We start from the raw sequence: 16,652 nt of genomic DNA on the forward strand, positions 1-16,652 counted from the left end.
TTGTAACAGATCTGATGTGGCAGGATTATTGTACCATAATACTGTAGCATAGTACTGTAGCTGAGCTGGGGGGAAAAAAGCAGAGAGCTGTAGGGCCGTGGGAAAGCCCGATATGACTCAATTTAAGCCAACTTCTCTTCAAATGTTAGAATTTTGGCTTGGGGGTTTCTTGGCTTGAGAGAGCTAGGGCTTGGGAGGATTTTGGCCATCTCTTGGCGGCCATTTTGGGGCCAGATATCACGTCTTCACCAAGAGGAAGGCAAGAACAAGAGGTCGGAGGGCATCAACGGAGTTGACGTGGAGAGATCTCGCTAGCATCATCACCAAACCTTTGGAGTTACTGTTCATCCAAGGAAGATCTTGAGCTTAGAGGGAGTTTTCTATTTCTTTTAATGTATTTTCATTCCTTGATGTGTGTATGTGTTTCTCTCCCATGAGGTACTAACTCATTTGTGTATTTGGACTTGGATGAACCCTAGGATTTGTATATTTGTATGATTTACTTTTGTTCTTCCTTAATTTGAGATGTTTGTTGAGTTTCAACCTTGTGTTTGAATGCCATACTTCTATTTGTAGCGTGAGCTCGGTTGTATGCTTGGGTTGACCTTTTGTTGAGTCGAGAGGCCCATTAGGGCTAGACCTATCAAGGTTGGAGAAGGTTGAGAGGGTGAACCTTAGGTAGAGGAGTGACACTTTCCCTTTTGAATAGATCGCAACTACCTTTGTACTCCGGTGAACATCAGGAAATCATATGAACCCTAGTGAAAAAGAGATCATCGTCAGGGTTTGTATAGGATTATGGGTTAATTGTCTCAAGAGAGTTTTTAACTTAATTTTGGGAGTCTAGTTGATAATTCGGGTTCCCTAGAGCTTTAAACAGTCATAGGTGGTGTGAGGCGATGAGAGAGATCATTGTCGGAGCCTTGTATGGGACTAGTCATCGGTTTCCTTGAGAAAGGGACCGGTGTGTCTTAGGATACCCGCGACCCAATGTGTCTTAATTAGGAAGCATTAGTTAAGTCTCGTGCCTTAGTGAAGTCCTAGGGGGATTCCTTGTCCAAATGCATTCTTTTCTTGTGTGACACTCCCTTGTTTGCTAATTGTGTGCGATATCAACCTAATCTTCATTTATGTTGGTTTAGTTTTTTTCATTCACTATTATTATTTGGTTAGATTATAGAAGAATAGCTAGTACTAGTACTCTCTAGTCCTTATGGATTCGACTACCCGACCTTCGGTTATATTATTACTTTGACACTCGTGCACTTGCGGTACACACACGGAAACGGGAGTGTCAATGTGCGTGTTGTTAGGGGGGAGGGCGTGTCAAAAGCTTCTTTACACCCTCCAACTTGAGGAGAGTGTGGGAGGACTTTGTTTATTGAATTAAAGAAAAGGTGTTAAGATAGACTTTTGTGGTGGTGGCCATTTCATGATTATCTATAAATAACTCTATATTAAAAAAATAAAAAATTGAACTTACCAGTCATGGCCGCTGGCTCTTCATGGATGGTGTAAGAACAAGTAATTTGTATTCAAATTTTCAGGGATGGCAATGAGTTCCCAAAACCATACTATCTGATTGATAGTGTCGATCTAGGAGATCTTAATCCATGATAATGATATCTCCGATATGGCTTAAGAGGAAGATGAAGAAGTGGCATGATTAGAGTATATTAAATGGGGTAAAAATTTGGGTAGGTCACCGTACTATGACCTTTTCACTTTGGTAACCGGATTTTAATTTGTATCTTTTTAGTCATCCAAAACCAATTGTGTTTTGCCGTGAGCATACCCATGGGATTCCGGTTAATTTTATCCTACATGGCCGCTAGAATCACATGTCATTAATGAGTTGGAACTAGTTTTTAATCTAGTTGTACATGCCACATCACCGGGGTGTTTTACCATGTCACCAGTCCACATCAGCCCATCTTCCATGTCAACCATCCCTTCTATCTCCATTGTCATCCTCTATCTGAGAGAGAGAGAGAGAGAGAGAAGCCCTTTTTCTTCATCCAATTTAGAGAACCCGGTTGAGAGAGTTTTCTCTGCCAAGACGGTGTCCATGGATGGCTTCTTTCAGTGGAAAGATTCATAAGAGGAAGAGGGCTTCCAAACCTTGGTATCGGCTTTGTGTTTTCTGATCTTAACTATAGAGTGACCATTAATTGGGGAATGGGCAGGGAATCTACAACATATGATGTTCATCATACTGCCAACAATTTTCCCATCTTTCAATCCCACCCTGCTTGCTCCTATCTTCAACGTCTTTATCTAGCTCTTACCGTCTCAACACTGGGGACTTTATTGGGAATTGCTTTCTTGCTTGGCTTTTTGAGCAGAGCTGCCTTCTCCTTCTTCATGTAGACATTTTTTTTTTTTTTTGCATCCTTAAGGCATCATCAACTAGAGTTGATGATGTGGGGAGAGTTTGATCATGTATGCGAACTATATATACAGGTAAATTAAAAAAATTGTAAATCTCGATAATCCATTGATTCATCATACTATTGGAAAAAAGTTTGATTGCAACAAACACACCTGTGAAAGCAGTTCAGTTGAAGTATTTTCAACTGTTAATGTAGTTGATTGTTTAGGAAGGGTGTCATCATGGATGTTAACCAGCTACAATGTATAATATATATATATATATATATATATATATATATATAAACCATCTACAATGTGAGGAAAAAATGGTAATTCATCTATAATTTTCACAAGTATATTAGTAGCTGCCCATTTATGCATGAAATGTTTTTTTTTCACACACACACATTTTATAATTGGGGATCCTTCATGTCAAATTTTTCATTGAACTCAGCATACCTAGGTCTAGTAGGATCTAATTCATCATCATCTATTGATGAACATGACCACAATTCATCAGACACAGCATAATCAAACTCAACATCATCTTCATCACCATTTTCTTCCCTTCTAAATCCATCACGTGCACCTATCTCAAGCCTATGCACATCATTGTCATCCACTCCAACTTCACTTTCTCCTCCATCACTATAAAGACTATACTCAGAATCTTGTAGTCCACTATCTTCTTCTTCCTCAACATCCTCTTATTCCACCTTTCCTTATGCTTCTCCTCATAAATTTTCTGCTAGAGAAACCACCCTGTCTTACATCTCCACCATCAATGTTAGCGTTTCTTAAGGCAATATCTCTATTAGTGATATCTACCCTAGTCATCTTGATATACAAATTTGTGACCCTACTCTCACCTATATCCAGGGCCATTGCCATTGCATCCAAATCATTTTTGATTTCTAACATCCCCAAACCTTCACTCTTACTATTCTTAAACCAAAAAGAATAGCCTTCTACATGTAATTTTAACTCCTTAGCCATGCTTATAAGTTCTAATCTTGATATGTAATGAACAACACAATAATCAACAAACCTTACTATCCTATACTCACTCTAATTATCTATATCACCAACTCCATAAAACATATGTATGGTGAAATATTCAGCAATTGGCATTAAAAAATAGAAAATGTGGAAACACTGATGAATTAAGATGGGATTAAAACTAAGTTGGGCACCCCTAACTTTAAAAAACATTAAGGTGCATACTTGATAAACAAACATGAAGGTACATGACAAAAGAGATAAACAAATGAACCAATAGTGTATCTAATACATGAATACTTCACAACCAAACAAGTCAAACACATTAGCATGGAATTAAACAAAAATGGGATTAGAACAAAAAATGTAATAGGCATATTAAAAATAACACATTGGATGAATAAGAGTGTAGACAAATAAAGACTTCATACTGAAAACAAATCAAACAACACATTGGAAGAATGTAAATAAACAAACAAATAAATCATAAAAGGTAAAGTTTCTGACATACATAAAAAAAAAACATGCAAATGAATGAACAAAGAAATAACATGACACATAGGTTAGAATATTTCACAAAAGACCTAACATTCAATGAAATCAACATTGTAAAATTACCAACATGATAAACATTAAGGTTTGGAAGAAGTAACAATGTAACAAAAAAAAAAATACACAGATAGACTATGTTAATAGAAACAACTTAAACATCAACATCAACTACACAAAAAATTACTGAGGATGGACATTTGTAATTTAGTTTCTTTCATATTTTATTCACATTCTTGATTGTGATAAAAGGTTCAAGTTACTATAATTCTTCATATTTTACTCATATGTACGTAGTAAATAGGTGTTTATTATAATGTGTAAGTCTTCATTTTTCATATTGTACTGATTCTGTGAGTGTTGATCATGATGCATATGAATGGAACTTAACTTTTATCAAATCATACATTTTACAAAGGATACACATTAGTAATTATTTTTCCAGCTTTTCCATGCTTGTACATTTATGCACCAACTTTTATAAAATCAATCATTTTACAGAGGAAGCACATTAGTAATTATTTTTTTTTTTAGCTTTCACATGCTTGTACATTTATGGACCAAAATGATACATTTTACAGAGGATGCACATTAGTAATTATTTTTTTTAGCTTTCACATGCTTGTACATTAATGGAAGTTAATTTTTATCAGATAATACAAGTGTAACTATGACTGTCATAAATTCTTTTAGTATGCATGGAGCTATAAATTGTTAAAAAGTGTACTCCATATGTGATATTTCACTTGAAAGCTTTGGGACCACTAAGTACTTTTCAATGACAAAAACCAATATGCAGTCATTAGACACCATAAATTACTAATTATACTATCAGAACTTCTCTAGCTCCAGAACATTCAAACATTGACAATTTAATTCAAACAAAGACAATTTAACAATTTGGGAAACCTAGGTTTTATTTTTCAAAGAGACCCACTTGCACATTGAGACTTTGAATGCAAACAAAATAATAAACACAACAATGTAACTTAAAATAATTAAACATCCCCAAACTATAAGACCTTAAACCTTGATTACACCTTCAAGAAAAGGGAGATTTGCATATAGTTGCTTCATTGGTAAACCCTCCAGAAAACCTAATGTTATTTTCACGCAAGTACTACCCAAATGTAGATCATTGCCATTTCAAAACACAGGACAATGGAAAGATGAGTAAATAAAGAAACTTATAGTAGCTTAGAACTTTATCATCCAATGTTCTTATCTGCCAATTGCCTGCCATGGTGTATTCCTTCTAATTTCAGTTGGTGGTTGTTCTGTTCTTACCGTTGGCTACTCAGGTTTTCGGATTCCAACCTTGCCTACTAACTATTAAAGGATGAATACTCATGTCTCTCTCGGTCGGGCTCTCACTGAGATGAAGAAAGGGGAAAGATGGAAGAATATGGTTGACGTGGAAGATGGGTTGATGTGGAGTAGTGACGTGGTAAAAACACTTTAGTGATGTGCCTTAAGGGTGATGTGGCATGTACAACTGGATTAGATTAGTGTCAACTCATCAATGATGTGGGATTCTGGTGGCCATGTAAGATAAAATTAATTGAAATCAGATGGGTAACCTTCCAATCAAACATAATTTATATTCGGTAACTAAAAAAGTACAAATTGAAATTGAGCTATCAAAATGAAAAAAAAGAGGATAGTAGTGTGACCCTGGGACGGAACCAAGGGGGGCTAGCGGTGGCTTTAGCCCCCCTTGGCTCCGGCAATCTCTACATCTAGCATGCAAAACCAGCCCTCTATCTCCTTCAGCCCCCCTTGGCACAGATAGGCTGCTCTCATGGTGTCTTCGTCAGAGTTTGTTCGAGGGGGAAGGCCTTAGGGAAAAAAATATTTTTGGTAGAGTCTCGAAGTAGTTTTTGGTGTCGACTGTTGAGGATGAGAAGGCCTTCACAAACAGCATTGATGAGCTCCGACAGGCTTCATCGAGATTCAGGCTTAAAGTTGAAGAAAATGGATGATCTCTCTCTATGTTGACAGACACTAGAAAGGAAAAACATTAATGTTATTTTACAACAACACCCTTATTTTTATTTGTATTATAAAAGTGGGGTTATGATGAATAATTAACATATATATGCCTTTTTTTTTTTTAAAAAAAAATGGAATCTATTATATTATTATATATGCCATTATTTGGGTAAGGTTTTTTTTAAAATAGCTCATAATAATAATAATAATAATAATAATAATAATAATAATAATAATAATAATAATAATAATAATAATTTGACAAATCATAAAGTTGTACAATTGCAATAAATACATAAATTCAGTTTTTAATTGATAACTTTAAAATTATCTTTCACAACAATACAACTACAACTGCTATATAATTTTTTTTTAAAAAGCCCAGATTGTGTTATCATTTTTAATGAATAATACTGTTTGAGGAGAATAAATAGGCTATCATTCTTTATTTTTTTAATTAATTTATTTATTTTTATAATCTAACCTCTTAATATTTTATAATTTTAAAATTTAAAAATTTATACTAAACTCTAAACTCTAATACCTAAAGATCTTAAATTCAAATATTATAAAAATTTTATATCTAAAAAAATTTAAAAAATCTAAACCTTAAATCCTAAGTACTAAACACTAAACCCTAAACCCTAAACATTAAACCGTAGAACCTTTGCGGTTTACAATTTAGGATTTAGGGATGAAATTTTCATATTACCATTTATACTAAGGTTTAGATAATAAAAATAAATTAAGTTTTTTATTTAAAAAAATGAAAAAAAATGACATGGATGATGACATAAATGTCAACATGGCATCGAACTATCAATTCGGCCTATCTATTTTGTCTAAATATTATTATTGGTTTTTATATATATTACAATAAATCAAATAACCATCCAGTTGAAATAATTAAATTTTATTTATAAATTTAGATTGTTTATTGAAGGATATGGATAATTTTTTTATTATAGACCATAAAATGGACAGTATAGGCGGATGTACTTACAACTATTGACAATTAAGTACTATAACATTTTCTAAAAATGCAAAATCCTTTCTATCATTTATATCTTCTTAGTTAGTCATATACCTCTCATGTCCGGTATTGACGATAATTTTAGTTCAATCGTGCATTGATAAGTGTTAATATATTTTCTTGATATGTATTTTTGGTGTGACCTACCAAATTTTTACCTATATTAAATGTGTGTGTATATATAATATGTAATTTTTGGTTTTTACAAGACTATATGCGCAAAAAACACAACCTAACAATGAATATCATGGATGAGCACATCAAGATTGATGGGCCATTGCCTCGGGATTCGTTTTCCACACCAACGTCCCCTTCGAAGCAACCTCGTTTCCGTCGCCTCTTCTGATAAACAGGTGCTCGCATCCATGGCCGCTTTCGGGCCTTTGGCCCTCCTCTCCCTCTCCCCTATTTGCCCTTGCCGCACTCTCCCTTCCTCCTCCTCCTTCTCCTCCAAATCCCTTGTCTTCTCCCGCAACTCATCCAACTTCGTACCACCGATTCTCGCCTTCCATTGCTCCAGATCCGTCTCCTTGTGCTTCGTTCCGTCTATCACCCGCGCTTCGACCTCTGATGGCCATGCCGGCGTGGAGAACGATGCCAAACTTGTAATTGTTTCGATTCTTGCATGAATTTGGCTGGTTTTCGATTTGGATTGGTTTGATGGTTGGTTGTTCTTGTGTTTTAGGGTGAGAGTTCGGAGAATTTGGTGGTTTTGGATGATCAGAAGCGGGGAAGCCAGCTGAAGAAGCGGGTCGTGTTTGGGCTTGGGATTGGGCTATCTGCTGGTGCTGTTGTCCTTGCTGGGGGCTGGGTGTTCACCTTAGCTCTAGCTGCCGTCGTCTTTGTTGGTGCGCGGGAGTATTTTGAACTTGTCCGGAGTCGTGGGATTGCCGATGGGATGACACCGCCTCCCAGATACGTATCCCGGGCTTGCTCTGTTATTTGTGCTTGCATGCCCATTCTCACATTGTGAGTTTTTGTTGACACAAGATGCTTGCTTTTCATTAAACTAATATGATTTGAGAATTCTGTGTGTTTGAAGCGATTCATTTTCTCAGAGGTAGGCGGGATGAATGTGATGTTGGTTGTTTGGTTGTTAAATGTTACTCTATTTTGAAATGCAGGTGATTGTTGATTCTCCATTGGGTGCTCAACGCTTTTATATCACATCTGTCTACCATTTTGGACAGCCTAATTTAGAAGTTTGTTGGTAGTTATCATAATGTTTATTGCTTTGCGTCATATGTGAACTGACTTTGACTAGCATTTCTATATTGCACATTGAGTTTAAATCAGTTGATAGGTTAAATTCCCAATGTTGGCCTAATATTGCTCTTGATGTGGTCTAAAATAAACATTTGTCTGAATATAACTCTCTAAAAGTGATTTTTTTTTTCTTGCTGTGTTTGTAAAATTGCAGTAGTTACTGGTTTGATGAATGTGATGTGCTCACGTTGTTGTTTCGGAAGTTGCAGTATGAGAAATCATTGACAATGTGATGTTGGTTGTTTGGTTGTTAAATGTTACTCTATTTTGAAATGCAGGTGATTGTTGATTCTCCATTGGGTGCTCAACGCTTTTATATCACATCTGTCTACCATTTTGGACAGCCTAATTTAGAAGTTTGTTGGTAGTTATCATAATGTTTATTGCTTTGCGTCATATGTGAACTGACTTTGACTAGCATTTCTATATTGCACATTGAGTTTAAATCAGTTGATAGGTTAAATTCCCAATGTTGGCCTAATATTGCTCTTGATGTGGTCTAAAATAAACATTTGTCTGAATATAACTCTCTAAAAGTGATTTTTTTTTTCTTGCTGTGTTTGTAAAATTGCAGTAGTTACTGGTTTGATGAATGTGATGTGCTTACGTTGTTGTTTCGGAAGTTGCAGTATGAGAAATCATTGACAATGGAATTACATGGCTTTTTGTTGTTTCAGAGGTGTTTTCAGTTTTCTTGTTTTATGGAAGTAATTGTTTTTTTGTCTTCTGCATATGCATGATAGGTATCTAGGCCACATGGATGTGTCTGTGCCATCATCAGCGTTTCTTGTTGCAATAGCATTGGTTCTGCAGAGAGGAAGTCCCCGCTTTGCTCAACTAAGTAGTGCCATGTTCGGGCTGTTCTACTGTGGGTATCTTCCTTGTTTCTGGATTAAGCTTCGATGTGGTTTGGAAGTACCCGCTTTAAATACCAGTATGCTCTCAAGTCTTCTTCATTGTAATCAAGTTTCTGTTTCTTTGGTATTATAAAGGTTTTGTTAGTCTTGTACAGATCTTATACACTCATCCTTTCTCTAATTACTGTATTTGTAGTGTAGAGCATAAGTATATTGACTTATATTCTTGCAGAAATAGGAAATGACTGGCCAATGCTTCTGGGTGGGAGAGTTCATTGGACTGTTGGCCTCGTTGTTACCTTGATTTCGATCAGCAGTATAATTGCGGCTGACACATTTGCTTTCCTTGGTGGAAAGGTCCGTTTTCAAAATTGATTATGAAATTAAAATTTATGTTTCTTTATTTTAATAAATTAGTAATCAATCATAATAAATAAGGAGATTATATGTACGTACACACATTCATCTTTCTGTTTGATGAGTTTGCCATTATTATTCTGTTTCTTTCATGAATGAAAAATGATAAACATTGAATCTTGAAGTGGAGCTATGTTCGTGAAGCATATGGTGAAGTGGGATTTAGTTGGTCACAAATCCAAGTTCTTTTATTTGCATGGACGAGCCTATTTGGAGTTTGCTGTAACAACTTTCAGAACTTTCAATTTCAAACTCTATATTCTCCATTAAAATCATATATTTAACTTCTAAATTTTAACAAGAAGAACCTTTATCTGACTCTGTGTTTGAGATTTGGACATACCTAGGAAAGGTAATAACTGTGTTTTCCATGAAATAAGGTTGAAGTATTAATTAGTGAGGTGGATATTTTAAGTGCTAGATTTAAGACAGTTTCAATCAAAATACACCTGAAGAAGGCACTGAGGCAGTATGGTCAAAGTCAAAAAAGATACTAGTACGATGGATACTGTCAGACTGCAAGGAAATAATTTTGAACTCTTTTGTAGTAGGTCTTCACTACAGCAATAATGTAGAAACATGATCTAGTTATTATCATCATGATCAGTGAAATGACCACCAAGAGTGGAGGGACATGAGGGTTTGTGCATATAGTTGAGCAGACTATGTTAAGTGTAATGTGGCCACACAAACTAGATCCCTTTTCATTAACCAAAAAATAAAATCTGAGCTTATAATGTGTCAACAAATTTACTGATAGCTAAGAAGATATGTATAACACAAGTAACCCTTAGGTAGGATTGAACAAACTGAATGAAGTTCTATTGTTGAGTTATACGATACCGATATTCTTGCATATTAAAATTCAGATATCCCTACTTCATTGCTGGTGGAACAACCATACAGTTTACACAGCAAACTTCTTTCAGGCTTTGTGAAATATTTACCTAAGTTCTCATCTGTTTTGGCACTTAAGTGTACGATTCATGCTCATATTCTCTTTGTAATCAGGAAAGTTTATAATATAGTGGACGTTAAAACACCTACAATTGCAAAATATATCTTTTGTACGGTATAGATGACAGATTTTTGACGATGGCATTAAGTTTGTTGGATACTTTGGCTATTATGTTGTCTTTCTTCTTGCAGGCATTTGGTCGAACACCACTTACTAATATTAGTCCGAAGAAAACTTTAGAAGGAGCTTTTGCTGGTCTGAGTGGCTGCATATTGATTTCAATAATGCTATCAAAGATTTTATGCTGGCCAACGTCTTTATTAAGGTATCCAATGTGAAGTACTATCCAAAGCAAATATTTACTAAAGCATTGTGCAGATTTTTCTGTGTTTGCGTAACTTGCAAATTTATCTGTCATATTACTGTTTAGTAAGGTATCCAATGGGAAGTACAAACCAAAGCACATATTTACTAGTGCATTGTGCAGATTTTTCTGTGTTTGCATAACTTCAAAATTTATCTGTCATATTACTGTTTAGTAAGGATGGATTCTGCTATCTGCTTGGGCAGCTTAAAATGTTTTCAAGACAGCTGTATGTTACTATCTCCATTTTACAAATTTTGCTATTTTATTTCCTATACTTTGTCGTCATCTCTTCCTTTGCCATGTTATTTCTGATATCCGAAGTAATTTAGAAGATTTAATTTCAGCAAGGAAGAATGCTTTTAGGTTGTGTTTCTTGACTTGTAGAGATGGCTAATAGAACCTGATTTTTCTACATATGACTCACCCTTTTGTGTTTCTCTTGTTTTGTATTACCATAACAAGATATCTTTCTTCTTCAATTCCAAGCAATACCAAATGTTCCCGAGATGTTAGTGACATTAAGGCCATAGTTTCTGTTTCTTGCAGAATTTATCAACACAAATTTATGTTAGCATAGGTGTTTTCAAGGTCATTTCAGGTTTGGCTCACAGGCTGTGGCCTAACCAGGAGGCGGCCTCCAATTTGGATTGAATGGTTCTGGTCAGATAAACATGTGTCAGGTTGTTTAAGTTGTGTTAGGTCAAAACCGTTTGGCAAGTGGTGGTGCTTCGTCGAACAATTGAACAGTGTCAATCTGTGGCAGATTTTTTTTTTTAAATAAAAAAAAGAAAGTAAATTGCTGGAATTATTTGAGTTTGACTGACTTCTCCTAACGTTATACCAGGGACACATGGTGGTTTTAGCTGTTTAAATTTTTTAAAGTGCCCAAACCTGCACAAGGTGTATAGTCACTTGGTGGGATTGTGCTGGGCATCAGTTTCTTTTAGTGGTGTTTACTGTTGTCTTTTTGTGAATTCAGAACCATTTGATGCTCTGTTGCATTTACCTCTCTTTTCTGAAGCTGCGTAAAATTTCATCTGAGCAGCATATCTAACAGGAAGATAGCAAACATACAATGCTTTCTTCTTTAGTTTGTTTCATGTGATTGGGGTACTTATTCTCTTTTACATTTGGATTTCTCTCTGGCCAACTGTATGCATGTTTTTTTCCCATGTGCTAATTGTTGGTGAAATTTTGGTTACTGGTTTTTGTGATATATATATGTGTATATTTTGCACCATGTTCTTTTCAGTAAGTGAAGTTTGTGTTAATGAGGTGGTTGATATCTTGCTCCGTTGCATTTCTCTAGTAATACATTGTTCTGTCGAGGTGCTTCAACAGTGTGATCATAATAGTTTTTATACTTACAGTGCTACAGTCTTTGGAATTCTGAACTTTGTGGGATCTCTATTTGGCGACCTTATTGAGTCTATGATAAAACGTGATGCCGGTGTTAAAGACTCTGGATCCCTTATTCCTGGACATGGTAAGCAACCTTCACTAAACTGCTCCAATCACTAAGATCTGTAGTTGTCTTGCTGATTGTCGTTATGTTCCTTGTAAACCCAGTGAAAATCGGAACGTGTCCTACAACCTGTTGAAAAGATTCCAGTTTCTGTGTGAAACGTTTCACAACTGATTATATCCAACTATTTATTTTATCCTTGGTTTTTACACTGCAGGAGGCATACTTGACAGAGTGGACAGCTATGTGTTCACTGGTGCACTTTCGTACTCCTTCGTGAAAACTCTTTTACCTCTTTTCGGGGTTTGATCTTTTATTTGATTTCAAACTCTGCATACCAATTGTTAAGAATTCCCAAACACCAGAGACCGAGGGCACCATGCTTATTGTTGAAATGCGGTGTTCAAGTTTTGCGTTGCAGACATGTTTCGTCAATGATGAATTATTGAGATGAATAACCCAAGCATTCTTTCAAGTGGCCAAAATCCAGATGACAGTTCTCTAGTCTGAATACTTGCATTCTTGTCTAAAACCTGCAATATTTTTCATCTCTTGTTTAGTTATGAATTTAGGACTGAGGGAAACATGTTAATATTTTAAATGTGGCAATCTTTCTGAAATCTGATGAGAACAGCGAGCGTGCCATCAGGAACAAGCAAATAATCGCTAATATTCTTTAGATGTTATGTTTTTATGAATAAAATTTTTGCTGGCAAGCATGTTAAAAATATTTGTGGATTCAGTACTATTAACTAGAGTTGTCCACGTGCAATATGCGCTGAGCCTGAAGCCCAGGCATTTTATTTTTTATTTTTCAATTTTAAACGGTGTAATTTCCTAATTGCTTCATCTAATTATGTGAAATTGTCCTTTTAGTTCTATTATAATTTGTACTGATGAATTCTTTTATTATTTCAATTTGAAATGTCAGTCCACCAGCTAACAGATGTTAGTCTATCATGTTTTGTTGTGTGTTGTGGCTCCTCAACTCTTGTTGAGTGACTTATATCCTTTTAGTCTATCTACTATGATTTGATATTTTTTAGTCCTTTGTTCGATTAGGTCAATCAGGTATAGCAGTGTAACGGGAGTTAGTTTCACTGTTTGCGTCGGCTGGCATGGCTTTGTTATTAATAAATTATCATTAAACAAATCGAGAAAACATTAAAAGATGTTGAATTTTATCGGATCTTGGAACAATGAACCCGGATCCTATAAAGCCTTTCTCCTCTTCTCTTCCCCATCCCCTAACCCTACCAATAATCCACCCCTAATTAACCCTGCTCCTCTTCTCGCTTCGGGCAAACCCTCGTGTGCATCCATCACCTCCTTCCTCACCCTCTCTTGACATGGTACACATCCCCCATCACACCACTAGCACTCGACCTTGGCTGGTGCAGTGCAGCCTCGATTTCAATAGGTGTAGGTAGTGCAGTCTTGACATCTTGATCAGGAGAAGATCTCAACCCAAGGAAGAAGACATTCCCGAGCTAAGTGATCATACAAAGAATTGCAGCCTAAGTAATCCACTAGGATTTGTGGGGAAGGAGGGCAATAATTTAGAGGGTATGGTTTTTTTTTAGATAATTGTTTTAATGATAATTTTGTAAATGATAATTGCTTGAATTTTGTTCATATTTTGCAAAATTTTGTAAAATTGTACATGATTATTTTTAGGAGTTATTGATGCGTATGTAACTAAAAGAAAAAGTTGGCTTGAAATGATAATTGCTTCATTTTTATTAGGGTTCTGCATAGCTATGCTTGCATGTGGTGGAATGTTTTTACCTTTTTGTTGATGTGTATGTTAATAAGTAAATTTTGGTTGAATTTGTTTTTAAAATCCTTGTGATGATGACATTATAGAGGCAATCTTAATTACAAGACTAATTAACAAATCATACAATGAAGATTGTTAACATTCCATTTTAATAGTTAAGAAATTCCATTATGAACACCACAATGAAAGTACCCGCGGAAAGTTTTAAAATCACAAAATTAAATTGTGCTAAACCATTCAAACATGCTCATCAGCAGAGTGATTTTAAACTTGTTCATCAATACAAATTTAGCCAAATCAAAAATAACCTGGAGAAAAATTCTTGACAAAATATTATAAGGCACTATTTACTGTGATTCATACAGCCTTGTTCTTGCGCATGTACTCCCAGGAGATTGTTGTAGTAATTGTGCTATAGTACTGAATACTAGTGCTTGTATAGTACTGTTGCGTGTTCTACCCATGTAGATCCCATGAGCTTCAATACTTAATCGAATTTGACTTTAAATTGCTTCAAATTCATCTTTCTACTCTAAGTGCATAATTTCCAGCTTGAACATGAAATATACATAAATTAAATACTAACGACACTTATTTCTCTAGAAAGAACAATAAGTGCCTCAATATATGATATAAATGCACTTATCACGTATCTTAAGTTTCATTAAATTTAAAAATTGACATAGCTGTGGTTTCATTTTGTACAACCAACTGAACCATTTGCATATTATGTGTGGCCTATGGGTGGGTCTCTGTCTGCTCTTTACAGGGTTCTTAAGGCCCTAAGGCCTCCCCCATAAGGGTTTCATCTCCTTTATAACCTAGGTTATGGCCGTAAGATGGTTTTACACTATAGTCTGTAATGTTCTCTGGACACCTTTTACGGTCTGGCTTATGGGAGTAAGTACCCCATAAGAAAACTAGGTCATAATAAGGGGCTACGATGAGGAACACTGTGAAATGGGTCGTAAGGCTCTCTAAATTGCCCTTATGGTCGCCTTACGGGCAATAAGTGAGCCAATAAGAAACCTAGTAAAATTTTCTATAGAGGTTATGGTCCGTAAGGGTTTCTTGGTCTACCCGTAATGTTCTCTGGGTAAACCTTAAGGCTCACCTTACGGGCGTAAGCCACCCTGTAAGGTACCTCAAAAACTCTTTGCTCAGGACTTACAGATCGTAAGCACACTCATAAGGCTCTTTGGAGTCCCCTTACGAGGTAGGTTACAAGAGTAAGGATGCCTGTAAATGTTTTTGTTGAGATATTATGGTCAGGCTTACAGGCATAAGTTGCATGTAAGTAGTCCTAAAAAATTGAGCAGAGCCTCCCCTGTTCTATGAAGTGTGTCCAAATACAAAATATGTACTGGGAAGCACAAAAATGAGCATCTAACACTTCAAATAATCAACCAACTCATGAAAAAGAATGACAAACCAAGCATTTTATTACTAACACAAGAAAACAAACAACGATCAACTTAAAATCAAAATACGTGAAAAGTATGAAAAAAACACTTGGGTTGCCTCCCAAGAAAGGCTTGTTTTACGTCACTAGCTTGACGTACCTGGTGCGCGTATGTTAGGGAGGTTCCAAATAGGAATACTCCCAAACCCTAATGTGAGTGTCTACAAAATAATTGCATGGATGGACTCGGGTGTTACCTCCTTGAGCAAAGGTTTGTTTTTGCCTTTCCTTGCTTGAGTGACCACCTTCCAATGTTTTTTTTTGCGTTCATGCCTAAACTTTGTTTGTTGGAAGCAAATAAAGTGTCTCCTCTTCTTGAGGGTCATCCAATGACTCCTCAAAAGGCACCGCGTGCACCATGTCCTGTACAAAATCATCAACAAGTGAATCAGTTACATCTATATAAAAGAAAGTATCATCATAATCAAGATAATGTTTCATGGAATTAGACAAAGGAAAAATGACCTCTTCATCGCCAACCCTAAGTGGCATTCTACCATTTCTAACATCAATTAGGGCTTGGGAGATGGCTAAGAATGGCCTTCCTAGGATGAGAGGTACCTCTACGGTCTCGTCGACATCTAAAATGACAAAATCTACCGGAAGATAAATTTTTCAACCTTAACCAAAACATCTTCAATGATGCCCCTATAATGCCTAATGGACCTATCAGCTAGTGACAAGGTCATCCTAATTGGTTTCAAGTTACTCAGCCTTAGTTTCTTGAACATGGTGAATGATATAACATTAATTCTAGTTCTTAAATCAGCTAGGGCTTTTTCATTGATCAATTCACCAATCATGCAAGGGATAGTGAAACTCCCTGGATCCTTCATCTTCTTCAGCATTTTGTTTTGCAAAATTATGGAGCTTCCCTCACTCAACGTCACCGTAGAGACCTCTTCAAACTTCTGCTTGTTCGTGAGTAGCTCCTTGAGGAATTTTGTGTAATTCGGCATTTGTGACAAAGGCTCTACAAATGGTATATTGATGTGTGGTTGCTTGATCAACTCCAAGAAGCACTTGAATTGCTCATCAGTGTGATCCTTCTTCAACCTAGAGAGGTACGGAAGCCATGGAACATACTGCTTGACCAGATGTGGCACATTCTTCTCTAATGTTGGAGTAGCTCCT

The 16,652-nt window shown here is 36.0% G+C and overlaps 1 protein-coding gene across 2 annotated transcripts; it reads left to right on the forward strand.

The window, feature by feature from the left end:
* The first annotated feature begins 7,214 nt into the window (after positions 1-7,214).
* Positions 7,215-13,086, forward strand: LOC120272227 (phosphatidate cytidylyltransferase 4, chloroplastic-like). Of its 2 annotated transcripts, none has more exons than XM_039278994.1 (7): positions 7,215-7,551; positions 7,632-7,915; positions 8,956-9,146; positions 9,302-9,426; positions 10,636-10,769; positions 12,182-12,297; positions 12,381-12,521. In XM_039278994.1, exons 1-7 carry the CDS (start codon positions 7,216-7,218, stop codon positions 12,410-12,412), a joined length of 1,218 nt encoding a protein of 405 aa, XP_039134928.1. In that variant the 5' UTR covers position 7,215; the 3' UTR covers positions 12,413-12,521. The 2 variants fall into 2 exon arrangements, with proteins under 2 accessions (XP_039134928.1, XP_039134927.1); XM_039278993.1 differs by having other exon boundaries at positions 7,217-7,551; positions 12,494-13,086.
* Positions 13,087-16,652: the final 3,566 nt, after the last annotated feature.

The sequence above is a fragment of the Dioscorea cayenensis genome, chromosome 11 (assembly GCF_009730915.1).
Source record: "Dioscorea cayenensis subsp. rotundata cultivar TDr96_F1 chromosome 11, TDr96_F1_v2_PseudoChromosome.rev07_lg8_w22 25.fasta, whole genome shotgun sequence".
In the NCBI taxonomy this organism is placed as follows: domain Eukaryota; kingdom Viridiplantae; phylum Streptophyta; class Magnoliopsida; order Dioscoreales; family Dioscoreaceae; genus Dioscorea; species Dioscorea cayenensis.

Excerpts from the sequence above, each read along its gene's own strand:
- LOC120272227 (XM_039278994.1), top strand. The coding sequence starts at position 7,216 with ATGGGCCATTGCCTCGGGATTCGTTTTCCACACCAACGTCCCCTTCGA. Across the intron at positions 7,916-8,955 it reads TGCATGCCCATTCTCACATT|GTATCTAGGCCACATGGATG; the intron begins GTGAGTTTTTGT and ends TATGCATGATAG. Across the intron at positions 9,427-10,635 it reads TTGCTTTCCTTGGTGGAAAG|GCATTTGGTCGAACACCACT; the intron begins GTCCGTTTTCAA and ends TTCTTCTTGCAG.